The 18,808-nt window shown below is 35.9% G+C and overlaps 1 protein-coding gene across 1 annotated transcript in view; it reads left to right on the plus strand.

Moving 5' to 3' along the window:
* The window catches only part of LOC145276882 (uncharacterized), a 126,195-nt gene that overhangs the window by 50,830 nt on the left and 56,557 nt on the right, over positions 1 to 18,808 (plus strand). Inside the window, exon 3 of the mRNA XM_080128306.1 lies at positions 1,225 to 1,298. Within this exon, the coding sequence (XP_079984432.1) occupies positions 1,225 to 1,298 (74 nt within the window). The remainder of the gene's footprint in view (positions 1 to 1,224; positions 1,299 to 18,808) is intronic.

Raw genomic sequence — 18,808 nt, forward strand, 5'->3', positions numbered from 1 at the left:
TATGAAGAAATGGCAAGAAAGGAAGAATGATTACCAGATGTCAGAAAATCATGTATTGTCCTGTATTCGCATAGGACACACGCACATCACCCACTCCTTCCTCCAGAATGTTTTGCATGCGAAGAACCTTTTAAGGTAAAACACTTTCTTTTGGATTGTGGCGATCTCACGCATATCCAGCAAAATTATTACAATGTCAACAATATGAAAGAACTATTTAAAAAAATAAATTCCAACAAAATACTAACATTTCTGTAAAAAGTAAATCTATATAAAAGAATATAACTTTAATTCAATCCAACTCTACCCCCACCCACCCAGAAAAAATGCACATCACCTAATGACACAAAAAAGGCTGACTTACTGAATAAATTAAAATATCTAATCCACAAAAAAAAAAAAATGAATCTCTGCATTAAATAACAAAAAAAAATAAAGGTTGATATGCCGTAAAACCAAACCAAACCAAGCCTGATATAAACCTCTCAGCCTAGTAAAAAATATACTCTTAGCAGTCACATATTTTTTGCTAATATTGAATAAAGTTGCAGTAAAAATCAGATCATATACCTTTTAAAAAATATTTTTTTTTAAGCTATTTTTTAAAGTTTTCTAAAACTTAAAAAAAAACGAAACTTGTATTCATTATTGACAGCCTGATTATTTTTTTGTTAAATGTTTGTGATATTATTTTTTTAATTTGCTTGTTTTTTAAGAAGCAATTTTACCTCTTCTATATGGCTATTCTTCCAAATTTCTTGATGCCACTAGTTGATTATAAATGAATATTGATCAGTTAAAATGACAATTATAAACTATCATTTACAGTTCAGTAGATAGAATTATCTAACTTTTAATTGGTAAAACTTGCTTTCTAATACCTTCACAATTGTAAATACAAAAAATGATCTTATTTCACATTCTTAAAATTAATGCATATATATTAATATTGTCACTACCAAAGTATCAACACTAATGTACTAAAAAGTGTTTAACAAGTGCTACAGTTGTTTTTGTTCTTTTGTATCCACAATTTATATACTAGAAATAGCAGTTAATACAATAAGACTTTCTCAGCCAAATTTGCAAAGTAGAAATGTCATGAATCTTCTTATAGTGTTGTAATCATCAACTTCTGTACTCAAAAACATTTCGTTTTAGTTACTTTTAAAATTGTATTTTGTCCAAAAGAGAAAAGGTTATTATTTTTTTGTTTGTTTCCAGGAATTTGCGTGAAAAAACCATTATTACACCAAATGAAGGTTCATCTACATCAGAAGAAATTGCTTATGCAGCAGGTAAATATGCTCGTTTCGCTAATCAACTTCTTGCCCATTTGAGTGTTTTCACATAATGTTTTGAGGGTCAAAGGTATTTTAAATCAATATTTAGATAATGTTTGTGTCCATCAGAAAATTTTCAAATTGAATCTCAGAAAGTTTGTTTTTTTTAAATCATTTTATTCGTTGTAGTATTTATGAGCTGAATTATCACTGTTTATTGCTATAAGAAAAAAATTATTTGACAATATTGTATTTTTCCTCATGTCTCTTAACCATTATTTACATTTATTTCATTTTGGTTTGTTCTTTTGTTAGTTTTGCCTCATATGAAGAGAATCCATTTATTGAATGAGATAATTTCATGTTTTCAACCCTAAAAGGGACATAACATTTTTCATGAATAGCCATTATCTCACCAATGCTTGCTTCAATGTTAAAACAATAACAAAAAAAAAAAAACAAACAAAAAAACTCGTCTTTTTTACTCTTATTTTCCCTCTCTGTCCTGCTCCAACCAAGTCTACCGATCTGCTCCACAAACCTCAAAACCTCAATCATGACAAATCTCCGAAAAAGAAACACGAATAAACCTCCACCAACGTAGACCCCTACTACCAGGTCTCCTTCTCCAACATCAGGGGTCTACGTTCCAACCTTCCAGAGGTTGAAACACAATTACAGGAGACAAAACCGGACATATTCTTTCTAAGTGAAACTGGCATAGGACCAACCACTTCTCTAGACGAATTCATAATTAAAGGTTACTCCAACTTAACATCTAAATCTGACCCCCAAGATCGCCATGGGCATGGAATATGTGCTTTCCATGTGGTAGGGATATCTCCAGAGAAGACCCTAATTTACCTTATATGTGCTTTCGGGTTGCACTAGCTTACACCACTGCATTTATATTTGCCCTCTATCGCCCCCACAACAGTGGAGTTACTATCTTTAAGAGCATATCTGAGAAAATTGACCACATCCTGTCTGCTCGTCCTTCGGCTAACATTCACATTTGCGGTGACTTCAATGTCCATAATGTGCAATGGCTGTTGCAATATTTTGTTACTATAATGGAGTATGATCCCACACAGTCGGACGATTCTATTTATAAACGATGCTGCTAAGAACTGACGAATCAAATTAATTCACGTTCTGCTACTAACCAATCAGAAACCAGAATTGCTTCATAAATATTAAACCTTTTCTGGTGCAATTTCACATGTTCTTTCCCGGGTTTCGACACGGTAAGAATATTTTGTTCTGTGGAACTGTCTACTACAAACAAGTCACCTACCAGGACTTGTGTGTAACAGCGAACCATCTGAAGCTCAAAGTGGCTTAGACTTCTACAGGTTATGCGCCCAGCGTGCGTCTTTATTTCGATGGATCCGAATCAAAGTTCGAATTGTGGCAAGTTAAATTTCTGGGATATCTACGAATCCAAAAGCTACACAAAGTACTAGAAACATAACCTGAAAACAGAAACGACCCCGACTTCATTGAAAAGAACGCAACTGTCTTTGCGGAATTAATACAGTGTTTAGATGACTGAAGTCTATCACTGGTAAAGAGAGAAGCCCTGGACGACGGCTGCAAAGAATTAAACATATTGAGAGAGCATTATTTATCGAAAGGAAAACCCAAAATTATTTCTTTATACACTGAACTGACCTCTCTAAAACGAATGGAAGCCGAAACTGTTACTGATTATATTATAAGAGCCGAGACAACTGCAAATTCTTTAAAAATGTCTGTTAATTTCCATGGTCCTTAAGGGATTACCGAGTGATTTCAAGCCATTTACCACCGTGATAACCCAGAAAGAAATACCCATGCCAGGAATAAAAAACGCAACTTTGCCAAAAGCAGGTTTTTTCCTAAGAAAAGTACAAAAATTATGTTATAATTGGACGACCTAAGCACAAGAGTTTCCAATGTAGATACAGGACTCAAAATGGCGACTACATTAAAAATGTAGAGAGCTCTGTTAGCGAACATACATTTTTTTTATTTTCATGTACATTTGATGCGTCAACAAGCAATAATAATTTTCTTGTCAGTTGTGGGGCCACGACACATGTGATTTCAAAGGAATCTGATTTTATCAATTTTGATCCCAACTTTAAGCAACAAAATCATTTTGTAGAACTGACTGACGGGAGTCGAGTCAATGATATCGTTTTTGAAAAGAGCCAATGCGAAAATCTCGCTAAAGAACAATAAGGGTGAACGGTATTCAGGAGTTCGCTCTTCTGGTCCCAAAATTTAAACAAAATCTATTTTCTATGCAGGCTGCCATGGGACAATGTGCAGATATAAACTTTGGCCCCAATAAATCTGGGCTGGTGTGCCCGAATGGAACTTTATTTGACATTGGAGGGGGGGATGGAAGACTATATTATTTAAATAACGTAGTCCCATCAAAAACCGCCTGCCGTGATCTACAGACATGGCATGGAGTTCTTGGACGCTGCAATATTCCTGATATCAAAAAGTTGCCGACTGTAGTTGATGGAATGCGAATACAAACATCAAAAACCTTCAACTGCGACGTCTGTACGCAGGGGAAGATGACAAACTATGAATACAAGATACCAAAAAAAAAAATCCTATCAATGGTGCATTGTGACTTGAACGGTCCCGTAGAACCGATTGCCAGAGAACATTATAGATATGTGTTGAATTTTGTAGATGACCATTCAGGTTTAATAATGGTTTACTTTTTAAAGAACAAATCTGATACCCTGCTAGCAACTAAGAAATATCTAGCCGACATGGCCCCCTACAGTGAAATCAAGTGTATTCGCTCTGACAACGGTACGGAATTCACCTATTAAGACTTTGAACTTTTATTAATTAACCATCGTATCAGGCATGAAACATCAGCTCTTAGATTGCCACACCAAAACTGTACTGCTGAATGTGCGTGGCGAACACTTTTTGAAATGGCAAGATGCCTACTCATTGAATCAAAACTCCCTAAAAACCTCTGGACGTATGCACTTATGGCGGCAGCCTATATACGCAACAGGTGTTTTAACAAAACACTATCTAAAACTCCATATGAATCTTTCTGCAGTTAAAAGAAAAAACAATTTAAGCAGAATGCATATATTTAGTTCAACTTGCTTCGCATATATAGAGAAAAAGAGTAAATTGAATATTAAAGCTGACAGAGGTATATTTCTTGGATACGATAAAAACAGTCCAGCCAATTTAATATTTTTTCCCCAAATAAATAAAATAAAAAGAATCCAATGAGTAAAATTCAGACACGTTTAATTGTAAAGACGAAAACCCGTCATATGAAGAGGATGGAATTATATTACCTCAAATAATTAGAACAAACGAAAAGAATAAAAATGACGCAGACGAGTGTCGATGATGATGATGATGATGATGATAAAGTCGAGAGATATCCCAAAAAGAGATAGAAGATGACCCGATTTTTTTTTGTGGTCGACAATGTAAAAGATTATCAAATAGACTATTGCTATTCAGTGGAAAATGCCCCAATAGACTGAAATTTATATTACCCCTCCAGAGGGATTTATAATGGAAAAATAAAAATAGCGTGTGGCGACTTAACAAGTCATTATATGGTCTAAAGCAGAGTGCTCAGTGTTGGAATACAGTATTCCATGATTATATTATTAAACAACAATTTAGACAATGCGCTGTAGACCCCTGTTTATATACCCAACAAAAAGACGATAAACTACTGATTTTGGTTTTGTGGGTCGAGGATATTTTAATTGCATCAAATTGTGACATAATGTTGACTGATGTTAAGAACAAATTAAGTAAAAGATTCAAAATGACCGATCTTGGAAAAATATCCTGGTTTCTGGGGATAGAATTTACTCAAAGCAAAGGACTTGTTACGATGACTCAATCGAGGTACATCGACAAAATACTATTAAAATTTGGAATGGGAGAGTGCAAGAAACACTCTGCACCGGTCGAAAATGATATTAATAAAAAGTATACACACAGAATCTGAAATAATAAATGACACACAATATCGCGAGATTATAGGTAGTCTTGTATTAGTAATACACACGGACGAAAAAACGCTTTGGATAATCACAGATTTCAAGGTAGTTCTACTAAAATAGCCATATTTTTTAAACCAAAGCACTTCAAGTCTTCAAATTACTACTGTTTTGTTCAGAAATGAATATACTTTCAAATGAATTAATAAATATGAATGTACATTATATATTTTAAGAGTGTTAAGCAAATAAAGTGATAAAAATGTGAACGTCATAAAATGGTGTTTCGGTAAGGTTTTGTAATGACCCCCCCCCTGTTTTCTAAAGGTCCGTACCGTGATTGTATGAAGAATTTCATCATGAAATTTGGGAACCAATTAGAAGAGGTGTTAATCTTAATACTGTCAAGTGTCTGAAATATTTTTGACCATTTCTTTTTTTGTTGTGTTAAAAATAAGACTTTAATATGACGAGTATCGAACATTTTGAAAAAAAAATTCTTCGGACACCCAGTAGTAAGTAAATCAATCTTTTTACTATCTTTATCAATTAAAAGTATTATTTTATGTTGAGTAGGACCGCGGTAATTGATAATTTAAAAGGACCTACCCGAAAAAAAAATTGTTTCTATTTCTCGAATTTGGTCAAATGAAGTTAGTATTACTAGAAGCAGCAGCAGCTCCAGCCTGTAGAATCAGCAATAGCACAGTATATAAACAACACGCGTTCTTTAATTTTTATTCAAGAACGAATTAAGAAAAACATGAAAATATGAATATAAATGTTATGTTTAATGAGAGCTATTTTGTTATCAGAATAACTTTAGCTTAGAACTATTCGGTTTTCAGAATGTATAATAACAATCCCAACCAATTCGGCATTATGAATCTGTTGCAATTTCTCACATTGCTCGTCAAATTTAAAAACAGGGTTAAAAAAACAAAAACTTTTGTAGATATATAGCTTGCATGCACTTTTATTCTTTAAATTAGTTTTGAACAACGAATTAAAACAATGTTTTACTGCGAACAGCCACAAATGTTTTTTTTTTTTTTCAAAATCAAAATAAGTATCAAAATCTCGTTTATACATAGATTCGAAAAAGTTGTCAAAAAACAAATATATAACAAATAAATTTTATCAAAGGCAAGATAAGTTACTTTTCTACCAAACTGGATATATTTTTTGTGTTTTTATTCAATGTAACATGTTTATTCAGCTCGAAAAACATACAGTGTTTACCGATGTATTGGAAAATGAAAAATGGCGCCCGGCCCGACTCTCTTTGACACAGTAAGTTTGAGAAAAGGAGTTAAAAATAAAAAAAAACTATACAAAATACTGTTAAAAACTCACCGAATATATGTCAGCCTACGTTACGGTAACATATATTGAGCGAGTTTCTAGCAGTATTTTGTCTACTTTTTTATTTTTAACTCTTTTCCCCAAACTTACAGTTTCAAGAGAGTCGAGCGCCATTTTAAATTTTCCAAAACATTGGTAAACACTGTTTTCAAGCTGAATAAACATGTTACATTAAATAAAAACACTAAAAAATTATCCAGTTAGGTAGAAAAGTAACTTGCTTTTGATAACATTTATTTGTTATATATTTGTTTTTTTGACAACTTTTTCGAATCTATGTATATAGTAATACAAACCCTCAAAATCTATATCAATATTCTTGAAATTTTAAAAGCAGTTAGAAAACACATCAAACTACAATTAGGAAGCTTTTTATTTCGTTATTTTTTTTTTTCTACTTATTAAGCGAAAGATATTTTTACAACCTGCTCCAGCGTAGTATAAACGGCCTATGGAATTAACACCTTCAACCTCGAAAATAGAAATCAACAAATTTTTGAACGCTCTCTTTGAAAAAAAGCTCTCTTAACTTCACCTCTAATACAAATTATGTGTGGCAAGTCTCCTCCTAAAACACTCTTTAACCCTAACAATAACACTAAGTTCGAGTGGCAAGGACCCCCAACAAAATACCTCTGTAAGCCACATACAAGCATCTAAAACAAACAAACAAAAAATAGATCCTTCCTTAAAGAAAAATACACATAAAAATAAATTGGTTAACTGTCCTAAAATGCTAGAATGGCCAGGAAATGATGAATTATTTTACATTAAATTTTTGTGAAACTAACCGCTCCCCCCTCTAATATTGTTTTTGTTAGCTTTGTCTCTGTCAAGTTTTCAGTATGTTCACACATAATTTTCCTTAGCCCTACAATTAATTCAAAGTCCAAATGGCAACCCTCCCCAAATTCTCATTGCATAGAAACCCTCTTAAAACTACACATAATCTTAAAAAAAAAAAAAAAAAAGCATGCATATTTTCCCATAGAAAAAAAAAACAATTAACTGCCCTAAAATGCTAGAATGACCTGTAATAGGAAATTATTTTACATTCAATTCTAAAATAATTTGTTTATCTTTCATTAAAGTTTTTCATGGCATTTTATACATAATTTCCTAAAAAGGTAGAATCACATTTTGGAGGGGTGGTCAGAAGGAGTTGAGTGGGGTTAAACAGAAGGTGTTAATCTACAATAATACCAAAGAAATATTGCAATATATTCATTTTTAAATGGTCTTATGTTTAGATTTAAGTTTTTTGTACATAAAGCACATTACAATTCAATTTTGTAGTTCTCCAACTTCTTTTCTGTTTATGGATACATGGCATTTTTAAGGAATTGCTGCATATTTATGCACATTTACTGCAGATTATTTGGAAACCATAAACTTTGGGAGATTTTCAGTTGCATATTCTGATTCCTTGTACAAAAATACACTTATATGGTAAATTTCATTTCTTCGTCTTGTGTTTTAACAAAGATATGACATTTTTACTGAAAAAGTAGTGTAAAAAATGTGACGAAACGCATATGGTCTTAAAGAGGGAAAAATATCCAAACGTGTGAGGCACAAAAATAGCCATAACTTCCTTAATTTTAATCAGATTTTAAAAATTTAAAAAGATTCTTTCTTAGCTCATCAAGCTCTTTCTATGCATACCAATATTGAAATATTTCAAGCTATTTCAATTTTTTCATGTGTATTGCTACTTGTATATTTGATGACTGCAACCAGGCCCGACGTGTGCTGTACAGTAACAAAACTGTCACAAAAATTATCACGACCGACAATGAAGGATTTAAACAGAGCTAAACAAGTCCTACGTTATTTAAAAGGAACTAAAGAACAGAAGTTAGTATTTAGAAAATCAAGAAATCCCCTAAAATTAGAAGGTTTTTCGGATTCAGACTGGGCAAACTCAAATAAAACTGATGACGAGGGGAGGTTTTGTCATGATTTTGCCATTGCCTATGACCTCAATCAGATTATTCACGAACCCACCCATGTGCCCGATACACCCGGTCAATATGCAAGCCTTCTAGACCTTTTCCTCACAACTTCCCCTGAGCTGTGTTCATGTTCCATTCTATCTCCTCTGGGATCCTCTGACCACTCTGTTGTAGCAGTTAAGATAAAAATGAAATGTAATAAATCTTCAGACGTACCTCTCCACCATACTGTATATCGATACTCTATGGCTGACTGGGATACTTCCGTACATTCATATCTTACCTACCTCTGCATTCCATGTTTAAAAAGGATGTGTCCTCTATAGTATCAGACCTGACCGAATGGTTAATTATAGGCATAGACCGATTCATACCATCAAAAAATTCCTACAAAAACCTAACAGCCAGCCATGGTTCTCCCCTGAATGTGCTGCTGCCATCGCGCACAGAAATCACTTTTTCCATAGCTACCAACGTAATAGATGTGCTGAGACTAAAGCTGCTTTCAGGACTGCCAGCAACCACTGTAAAAGAGTAATAAAACATGCAAGAGAGCTATATGCTCAGTCTGTTAAATCCAAAGTAGCTGAGCAGCGGCTTGGTTCCCACCAGTTTTGGCAAATAGCAAACAGGATCTTGAACAGAAGTGTGCGTTCTATCCCAACTATCATCAATGGACCTGAGATCATCTCGTCAGCATCAGACAAGGCCAGACTGTTTGCCAAGAACTTTACAGCTAATTCTACCCTATGCGACAATGACCATCAACTCCCTGTATTTCCTCCTATAACAGACAACACGCTATGCAACATACAAATATCTGTGCGTGAGGTCGCCAAGCTAATCAAAAACCTTGATTCCAGTAAAGCAACTGGCCCTGATGGCATTCCAGTTATAGTGCTGAAAAAGCTCCAACCAGAACTTGCCCCCATACTTACAAAACTGTTTAAGCGTTGCCTTAAGGAGAAGTGCTTTCCAACACCCTGGAAAACCTCATCATCAGTATGCTCTGTATTTAAGAATTCAGGTGAAAAGTCATCTCCCTCTCAGTACAGACCAATAAGTCTCCTGTGTGTCATGAGTAAGTTGTTGGAATCCATATTAAATAAAGAAGTAGTCAACCACCTCAACAGAAACAACCTTCTTAGTGACACGCAATATGGTTTCCGCTCTGCAAGATCTACACCAAATGTGCTAACGGTTATATCACACAGGATTAGTGAATCTCTTGACAAAGGTTTCCTTTCCAGGGCAATTGCTCTTGACATATCGAAGGCCTTCGATAAAGTATGGCATAAGGGCCTACTTCACAAGATTTCCAGCTACGGTATTACTGGAAATGTTTTCTCAATCATTAAATCATTTCTCTCCGATAGGCTCATAAGAGTAGTGGCTGATGGGCAGAAATCAGAGGCCCACAGTATTAATGCTGCAGTCCCTCAGGGGTCCATCCTGGGTTCAACTCTCTTCCTGATCTACATCAATGATCTCCCAAAACACATACTTAAATCATTCGTTGACATCTATGCTGATGACACGACCATCTATGGCAATCCATCAAAGGCTGTAAATGACAAAGTTCTCTCTAATTCTCTCTCCTCTGATCTTGAGCACGTGGTACAATGGGGGAAGAGGTGGCTGGTCACTTTTAATGCATCCAAAACCAAGCTTCTATCTGTACATCATCAACGCTCTGATCACCATCTGGCATCAATTGAAATGGATGGCTCTCGTCTTGGAGAGGCTCCATGTTTTGATAAGCTTCTGGGTTTGACCTTTACTCCTGATCTGAAATGGAACACGTACATCAAATCTGTTGCCAGGGATGCTGGGAAAATGGTGGGATCCTTCTACCGCTCCAGAAGATATCTCACTACTGATGCAATTCTCTATCTGTATAAAAGCCAAGTACGTCCCAGGATGGAGTACTGCTGCCATATTTGGGCAAGAGCTGCTAAAAACAGCCTATCCTGCCTTGACAGAGTACAAAATAGACTTTGTGGCTTAGTGGGGGATGCCCTTTTCTCTTCCCTGCAAGCTCTTTCCCACAGAGGAGACGTTGCAAGCCTGTCTTTGTTTTATCGCTATTTCCATGGCAGGTGCTCGTCTGAGCTCCAATCCCCCCCCCTCGCCAATCTTTCACGAGAAACACCCGTCTGGCTGAAACTACCGTCAATACTGCTTCAGACTAAATATGCAACATGATCATAATATTAGCTACTTGTATTTTCTCTACTGCTCTCCCTCAACCCAGGACTGTACCCTCACAGCATAGATATAGCACTCTCCCTCGATACTAGCGCACAAGTACATGTATTTGGTGACTTCAATGTCCACCACAGTAACCGGCTTGGATTCTCTAATTACACAGATGTAGCTGGTAACACAACACATAGCTTCCCATTCCCTATCTCAGACGGTTACATTTCTGACACGTTTCCCAGACCAGCAAGATCAACATGCCTCACTTCTAGATCTATTTCTGACAACAGTTCCTGATGATTGTACAACAAATGCCTACAGCCCACTTGGGAATGCTGATTACGCTGTGATAATGGTAGAAATCACCCTAAATTCTTGCCCTAAAACTGAAGACCCACTATTCAAAACAACGAGGTATTACAAAAAGGCTGACTGGGAAGCCATCAGGGAACTCATCAGAGATGCCCCATGGCGAAATATCTTTTCTCTTCCAGACCACTGAATGGTTCAAAGCTGCAATGATCCCACATGGAAATTCTACAGCAAGCCCCACTCTCCCCAATGGTTTACTTCTGCTTGTGCAGCTGCCATTGCTCAAAGGCAACATGCGTTCCGCAGATTCAGCCAAGATTCAGTTCAAACAGACAGAAGTATATAGAAGCTAGAAATAATTGTAAGAGAGTAATAGCGACAGCTAAAACAGATTACATTGAAACCACCAGAAAACGCATCGAAGCACAGGAATTAGGAACCCGTGATTTTTTGAAAATCTACAGCAGTGTAGTAAATAATGGGCAGTCAATGATTCCCCCACTATCAAACAATCATAAGGTTGCTTGCATGGCAACCGACAAGGCTAATCTGTTTGCCTCAAACTCCACACTGGACCCGGCACACCACTCCCTCCCCGACTTTCCTTTGCAGACAGACACCACACTATACGATTTGAAAATCACCCCTTCTCAGATACATGGTATCATAAAAACCTAGGCACGTCAAAAGCATGTGGACCAGATCTCATCCCGACTGTGCTATTAAAAAATGCTCTGCTGAGGTTGCTCCAGTTCTCTCCAAACTTTACAATAAATGCCTTAACGAATCTTGCTTTCCCGACTGCTGAAAAACTGCTTCTGTGGTACCAGTCTTCAAGAATTCTGGTGAAAGAACTGACCCATTAAATTATCGCCCCATTAACCTCCTTCCGCTTTTCGCCAAAATATTTGAGTCCTTAATTAATCAAGCCCTAGTCCAACACATAACAGCTGCTAAACTTAACAAACAATATGGATTTAGGCAAGCCCGTTCAACAGCAGATATCTTAACTGTAGTCTCTGAATGTATATACCTTTCACTGGACAAAACGGGAGGGTAGAGTGGTAGTCACGATGGTCTTCTAAGGAAAATTAGATCATATGGTATCACTGGAAGAATACATAATGTAATTAAATCTTTCTTAAGTAAGAGAAAAATCCAAGTTGTCTTCGACGGTCATACATCTAAACAATATGATATAAATGCTGGAGTACCTCAGGGGTCTATCCTTGGACCTTTATTATTCCTGATATTCATAAATGACCTCTCTGATAAAATTGTTTCGGAGATGGATATATTTGCCGATGACATCACTTTCTATAACAGGCATGAGGGGAAAACAAATGAACTCATATCTAAGGAAATGGCAGAAACACTAGAGGATGACCTCCAATCTGTAGTGGAATGGGTACAAAAATGGATGGTCACATTCAATGCTGCCAAGACTAAGCTTGTTTACTTCAATAATTACAAGAAACCTTCTCTACCACCAATAGTAATGGCTAAAAACACATTGCCAGAAAGTACTTCTTTTCAACTCCTCGGCCTAACATTTACAGGGAACATGAACTGGAATAGATACATTGAGAGCATTACCAAGGCTGCTGCAAAAAAGATGGGCTCTCTCTACCGTGCTAGAAAATTACTCACACCTGAAAGTATCCTGTACCTCTATAAGGCCACCATTCACCCATGTATGGAGTACTGTTGTCACATTTGGGCTGGTGCATCTGCTGCTTGTCTCTCACTCCTGGACAGGGTTCCTGAATTGTCATCTAGGCTTCAGCCTCTGTCCCATCGATGAAATGTTGCATCCCTCTGCCTGTTCTACAAGTACTTTAATGGTGAGTGCTCTGACGAACTGCAAGCACTGGTGCCTCCTCGACGTGACTACCCCCGACAAACCCGGCAGGCAACTAAGTCCCACCCGTTTACAGTAGAGATCCCTAGGTGTAAGAAAGCCTTTTACTCGAATAGTTTCTTCCCCAGAACTGAAAGTCTTTGGAACTCCCCTCCGGGATTCTGTTTTCCCAACTGTACTGATATGCAGAAGTTCAAGTGTAATGTGAACAAACATCATCTCCCTTCATAATACCCCCGCAAATTATGTTCCCGATAGTAGCCCCCTACTTCAAAGTGGCATTGTGCCTTGTTTGAGGTGAAAATTGAATTTAAAAAAAAAAAAAGGATAAACCAAAATTTTATTTTTTTTTTGTAAATAATTTCGCCACTGTATTTTCTATAAAGTAAATTTGTGCTTATCGTAGGTAAACCAAAATGTTTGTTTAAAAAAATGATTTTGCAACTCTATTTTCTATAAAATAGTTTTGTGCTTATGCACGTTAATTACCCCCCCCCACCTCTCTCTCTCTCTCTCTCTCTCTCTCTCTCTCCCAAAGATTAAAAATAAAAAATACCAAAAACCTTCTGTTCATATTGTTTTGAAGTAAAGGAAAGGTCTATAAACTTCTATGCATATTGTTTAAAAAGCAAAGAAAATGTTCAGTCTAAAATAGATAGGAAGTGTGTGTTTTTTTTTCTTCCAAAAGGTTTCTTGCTTGCTCTCTCTCTCTCTCTCTCTCTCTCTCTCTCTCTCTCTCTCTCTCTCTCTCTCTCTATGTAGGTATCAGTTTATCTGCCTCTTAGCATACCTCCCTATAAGTGTATCTTATGTTGATGTGTCCATGTGTATATTTTTACGAAATCTGTTGTTCGCCTGCTGGTATCGCAAACCACGAATATCGTGATTATGTTTTTGTTTTAATTTGCATAAAACAGTAAGTTGAAATGACAACAGTAGATGAGGTTAATTAATATTGATTAATACTGTGGGGAGAAGGAAAATGAAACAAAAGAAACCGTTTATCATCAATTTTTTTTTAACAGCAAATGTGTTCGTTTATTCAATAAGGTATCTATTTTCGAATAAGCAGGTTGAGAGGTAGCAACCAATGAGAAGGGATGGAAATATGTAAGGAAGAAATCATTATTTTGTGTAAGAGAAATGAAAAGTTAATGCTTTGTATAGGAGTTTATAATCCAATTATTTATAATTAACGGTTCCAATATCATTTGTAATTAACAGTTCCCATATCGTTCTATACTAAGTCTACTTAGTAATTGATCGTCACCCATCTTATGTACTGCTTCTTTGAGTCGTCTTGCTCTCCATCATTCTTCTCTTTCTATAATTTTTACTTCGTCTCATGAGGATAGATCATTTCTTTTTTCCCTTGTTATATTGGTAGAGAGGCTAGTTGATATCAGTTGATAAATTGGGAAATAATTATAACAGAATAAGAAATATTTTTTTTATCTCTTAGGGAACGCCTACGGTGAACGGTGAATTTAAATTCAAATAAATATGAACGCATGCACCCACCCTTGCCTTCGGCGAGCGTGAATTTAAATTCAATAAAAAAAATAAATAATAATCACAAACAAATAACGCACTAGCGTTCGAGGCGTACACACACACACCCCTCCCTCTCTATGAAAATGCAATGCGCGAGAGAGCCCACTATCAGCGAAGCTGATGAAAAGGAGAGAAAGAAAAAGTGAAAGTCGATGCGGACGAGTAGAGAAAGCAGTTTTGAACTGAGCGTTCATTTTAACGGTGATAAAGGATAGTGTTCGTATAAAAATATTGAGAGGCAACAAAACAAAAGAAGAAGAGACTGTAGAGAGCAGTGAAAGTTGTCAAATGGACCGGTTGTTTTGTTTACGTTTGAGCGAATAATAAATCAAAAAAAAAAATAACAAAAATTTGCTATGAGCCGGTGATGCTTAGGAATGCCCAAAGCGCAATGTAAACAGATTTCCCTAAAATAAACAAGGGTTGAATTCTTTCGGCTGAGAATCGACATCATGAAAAGTTCACGGCGAAGATATTAAAGATCAATAAGAAGAGAATTGCAACGAATAAAAATATTGTCATGTCGACGGACGTCCCCATCCAAGAAGTAATCAAACAGGAAAAATCTTCCGAATGATGAACTTTGCAGAGACATTATGAAACACGAAAGTCTAATTGGATAAAGTTAAGTGACTATTATGATTTCCCCATCCCGATATCCCCGCTCCTTGTCCTTGGCCGAACTGTCATACCATAATGAAAATGGTATATATATTTTCTCTTATATTATTTTTTTTTTGTTTGTCACCTTGTTTTCTTTTCTTTCTTTTATGATGGTTTTTTTTTATCATCCAACCTCACCCCAACCTATTGCGGTGTGATATTAAATTTAAGGATGCTGAATAAAATTCGTGTTTTAAGATTTTAGCGTTGTTGTCATTCTTGCTTTTCGTTCGGAACAAAATGTGCTAATGAGAACCTCAGGCAACGTGTCATTATTTTATTTTTATTTTTATATTGTGTTACGGACAACGTAGGGTGAAGCACTGACCTAGAGTCATAAGATTCTTACCAGGGGACATCCACCCCGACTCGGCTTCATACCGGTCCGTAACACCCACCATATATGGTCAGCCATACCTGTCTTTTCAATCTTTCCATATATTGCAACTTTTTGATGTTCTGGTGTTGTAGACAACAGATGATTCCTTTCTTTACATTATAAGGATGGTGGGAGGTAAAGTTTGGGTATTATCCATGAAAGTTGTTTTTCGGTATCCAGATGAACGGAAAGTGAGACAAACATTGTGATCTTAAGCTGGTGCCACCGGGCTTAATATTGAGACTACCATTCAGCTCCTTAAGAACACAAACGATTACAAAACCCGTAGGGCATGAGCTAGTCAAAAACAGAATGCACAAGAGCCTGTAGAAGAAACATCAATTACAGACCAAAATCTCAAACAACCTTGTCCCCTTCCAATATCACGGACTGATGACAAAACCCGCATTCAAGAATCTTTGGAGATATAATATAAGAAAGAATTTAAGGAAGTTTAGTCTCGCCAAATAAAAAAAAAATTAGAAAATTTGAAATGTAAGGACGTTCAGAATCCATGTTCACCATTCACCAATAAGAGCCAATGTCAACAAAAGTAAACGTCAGCTAACTCCCTCTGAGGAATTGGTGCTAAGCAAAGGTCTTAACTTCTCCACAGCCATCAAGCAGATTCCATCCTTAGATATGATAGAGGAGGCAGCTTTGAATAAACCCAAAGCACAAGGAGATGAACTAAGGTGGAAAGTGAGACCAGCATTTGAGAATTCAAAGCCTCCAAAACCGAACTTCTCAAAGGCAAGTTTACAGTGTTAATGGATGGCAAATCTAATACAATCTGGTGGCTATTATAAAGTAAAAAAGAATCTGACTTTGAAAACAGAAAGGAAGCTGTTACAGATCCTCAGTAAGAACGATGACCTAATACCATCTGCAAAATACAGACAGCCAGTTCAGCATTACAACAAACTGACACATTTACACGGTCTTCCTAAGATTCATAAAGATGGTATTGTCAGCCCTCGAGGTTCAGCATGCCATTCATTGAGTCTATTCCTGGTAGACATAACCACCCTAATCATTGTACATCAAAAATTAAGCTCACTTTGTAGAAATAATAAACAATGTTCTCATTCATTCCAACAAGATGGTGAATCTAGATGTAATGAGTCTATTCACGAAAGTACCCACTGATGAGACTCTGATGGTGGTACGGGATAAGCTGACTTTGGATGCTTCACTGAAGGAACACACTTGCATCCCAATTGACAATATAGGGGAGATGTTGACCTTTTATGTAGAAACTACATACTTTGTGATGAGATCTGATATATATTGGAAGGAAAAAGGTCTGCTTGCCAATGTATACGAGGTGCCTTCAATAAGTTTCCAGACTTTTTGTGTACAGATATTTAAAATTGTCATAGACTCTTGAAAATTCAGTATGTTATTGCTATATATCTTATGAGATGACTAACCAATTTTTATGATTTCAGGTTCAAATGAGCAATAGAAATTGAAATACACCCGACTGATTGTCAAAGTTGGTCAATTTTTAAAATGCAATCTGGGCATGAGGATACTTTAGAAGAACGATTTGCTATAAAATTCTGTTTTGAAATTGGAAAAAATGCCACAGAAACCTATGGAATGCTTCAGACTGCTTTTGAATTATCTTGTGTAGATTGAGCATCAGTTTTTGAGTGGCATAAAAGATTCAAGGAAAACGAGGAGTCTGTAAGAGATGATGAGAGGTATGAGAGGAGTAAGGAAATTAGAACAGCAGAGTTGATTGGCCAAATAAAGAATTTCATGGATAAGGACCATCATGTGTCAATAGACAATAAGTGCACTGTTTGATGTCTGCGTGGGAACTGCACACACAATTATTCATGAGGAACTGAAGATGTGGAAGATTTGTGCAAAATTTGTCCAAAGGGTGCAGTCCACAACCCCATCCTTGTCACAGACTATTTGACTAAGATGGGCAGCAAGACAGTTCCTCACCTTCCCTATCGTCTAGACCTTGCTCCCTGTGACTTTTGGTTATTTTCTAAACTCAAGGTAAACCTTAGAGGCTCTCGTTATCAGACAACTGAGAAGATGAAAGTGGTTGTGACGAGGCTCATAGACATGCTCGCACAAGAGGACTTCTATGGGGCTTTCTAGAAATCGTTGGAACAGTACAACAAGTGAATTGTTGCTGGAGGAGATTACTTCGAATGGAACTACAGTTTCATGTGTGTACTATCAATAAAAGTGCCCATATGAAAAAAGTCTGAAAACTTGAAGATACCTTGTATATGAAATACTTTGAGAGAAATTGTATAGGATCAACACCATTGAAGCCAACAACATGGCTGTGATATATGGATAACACATAGTCTGGCTCCACCAGGAAGATTTTCAAACATTACTTGATCAGACCATCTATACAGTTTATAATGGAAGACAGAATGCACAAGAGCCGGTAGGAGAAACCTCAATTACAGACCAAAATCTCAAACAAATTATCATTCCTAGATGTGATTATAAACAAATTATCATTCCTAGACGTGATTATAAACAAATTATCATTCCTAGACGTGATTATAAACAAATTATCATTCCTAGACATGATTATAAACAAATTATCATTCCTAGACATGATTATAAACAAATTATCATTCCTAGACGTGATTATAAGCAAATTATCATTCCTAGACGTGATTATAAGCAAATTATCATTCCTAGACATGATTATAAACAAATTATCATTCCTAGATGTGATTATAAACAAATTATCATTCCTAGACATGATTATAAACAAATTATCATTCCTAGACGTGATTATAAACAAATTATCATTCCTAGACGTGATTATAAGCAAATTATCATTCCTAGACATGATTATAAACAAATTATCATTCCTAGACGTGATTATAAACAAATTATCATTCCTAGACATGGTTATAAACAAATTATCATTCCTAGACATGGTTATAAACAAATTATCATTCCTAGACATGATTATAAGCAAATTATCATTCCTAGACGTGATTATAAACAAATTATCATTCCTAGACATGATTATAAACAAATTATCATTTCTAGACGTGATTATAAACAAATTATCATTTCTAGACATGATTATAAACAAATTATCATTTCTAGACGTGATTATAAGCAAATTATCATTTCTAGACGTGATTATAAGCAAATTATCATTCCTAGACGTGCTTATAACTCTCACTAGTTAGGGGTTTATGTCATCTGTATGCTGAAAGCCAACTTTCATTGGA

The sequence above is a fragment of the Euprymna scolopes genome, chromosome 5 (assembly GCF_053919585.1).
Source record: "Euprymna scolopes isolate OS-2025 chromosome 5, ASM5391958v1, whole genome shotgun sequence".
NCBI classification, from domain to species: domain Eukaryota; kingdom Metazoa; phylum Mollusca; class Cephalopoda; order Sepiida; family Sepiolidae; genus Euprymna; species Euprymna scolopes.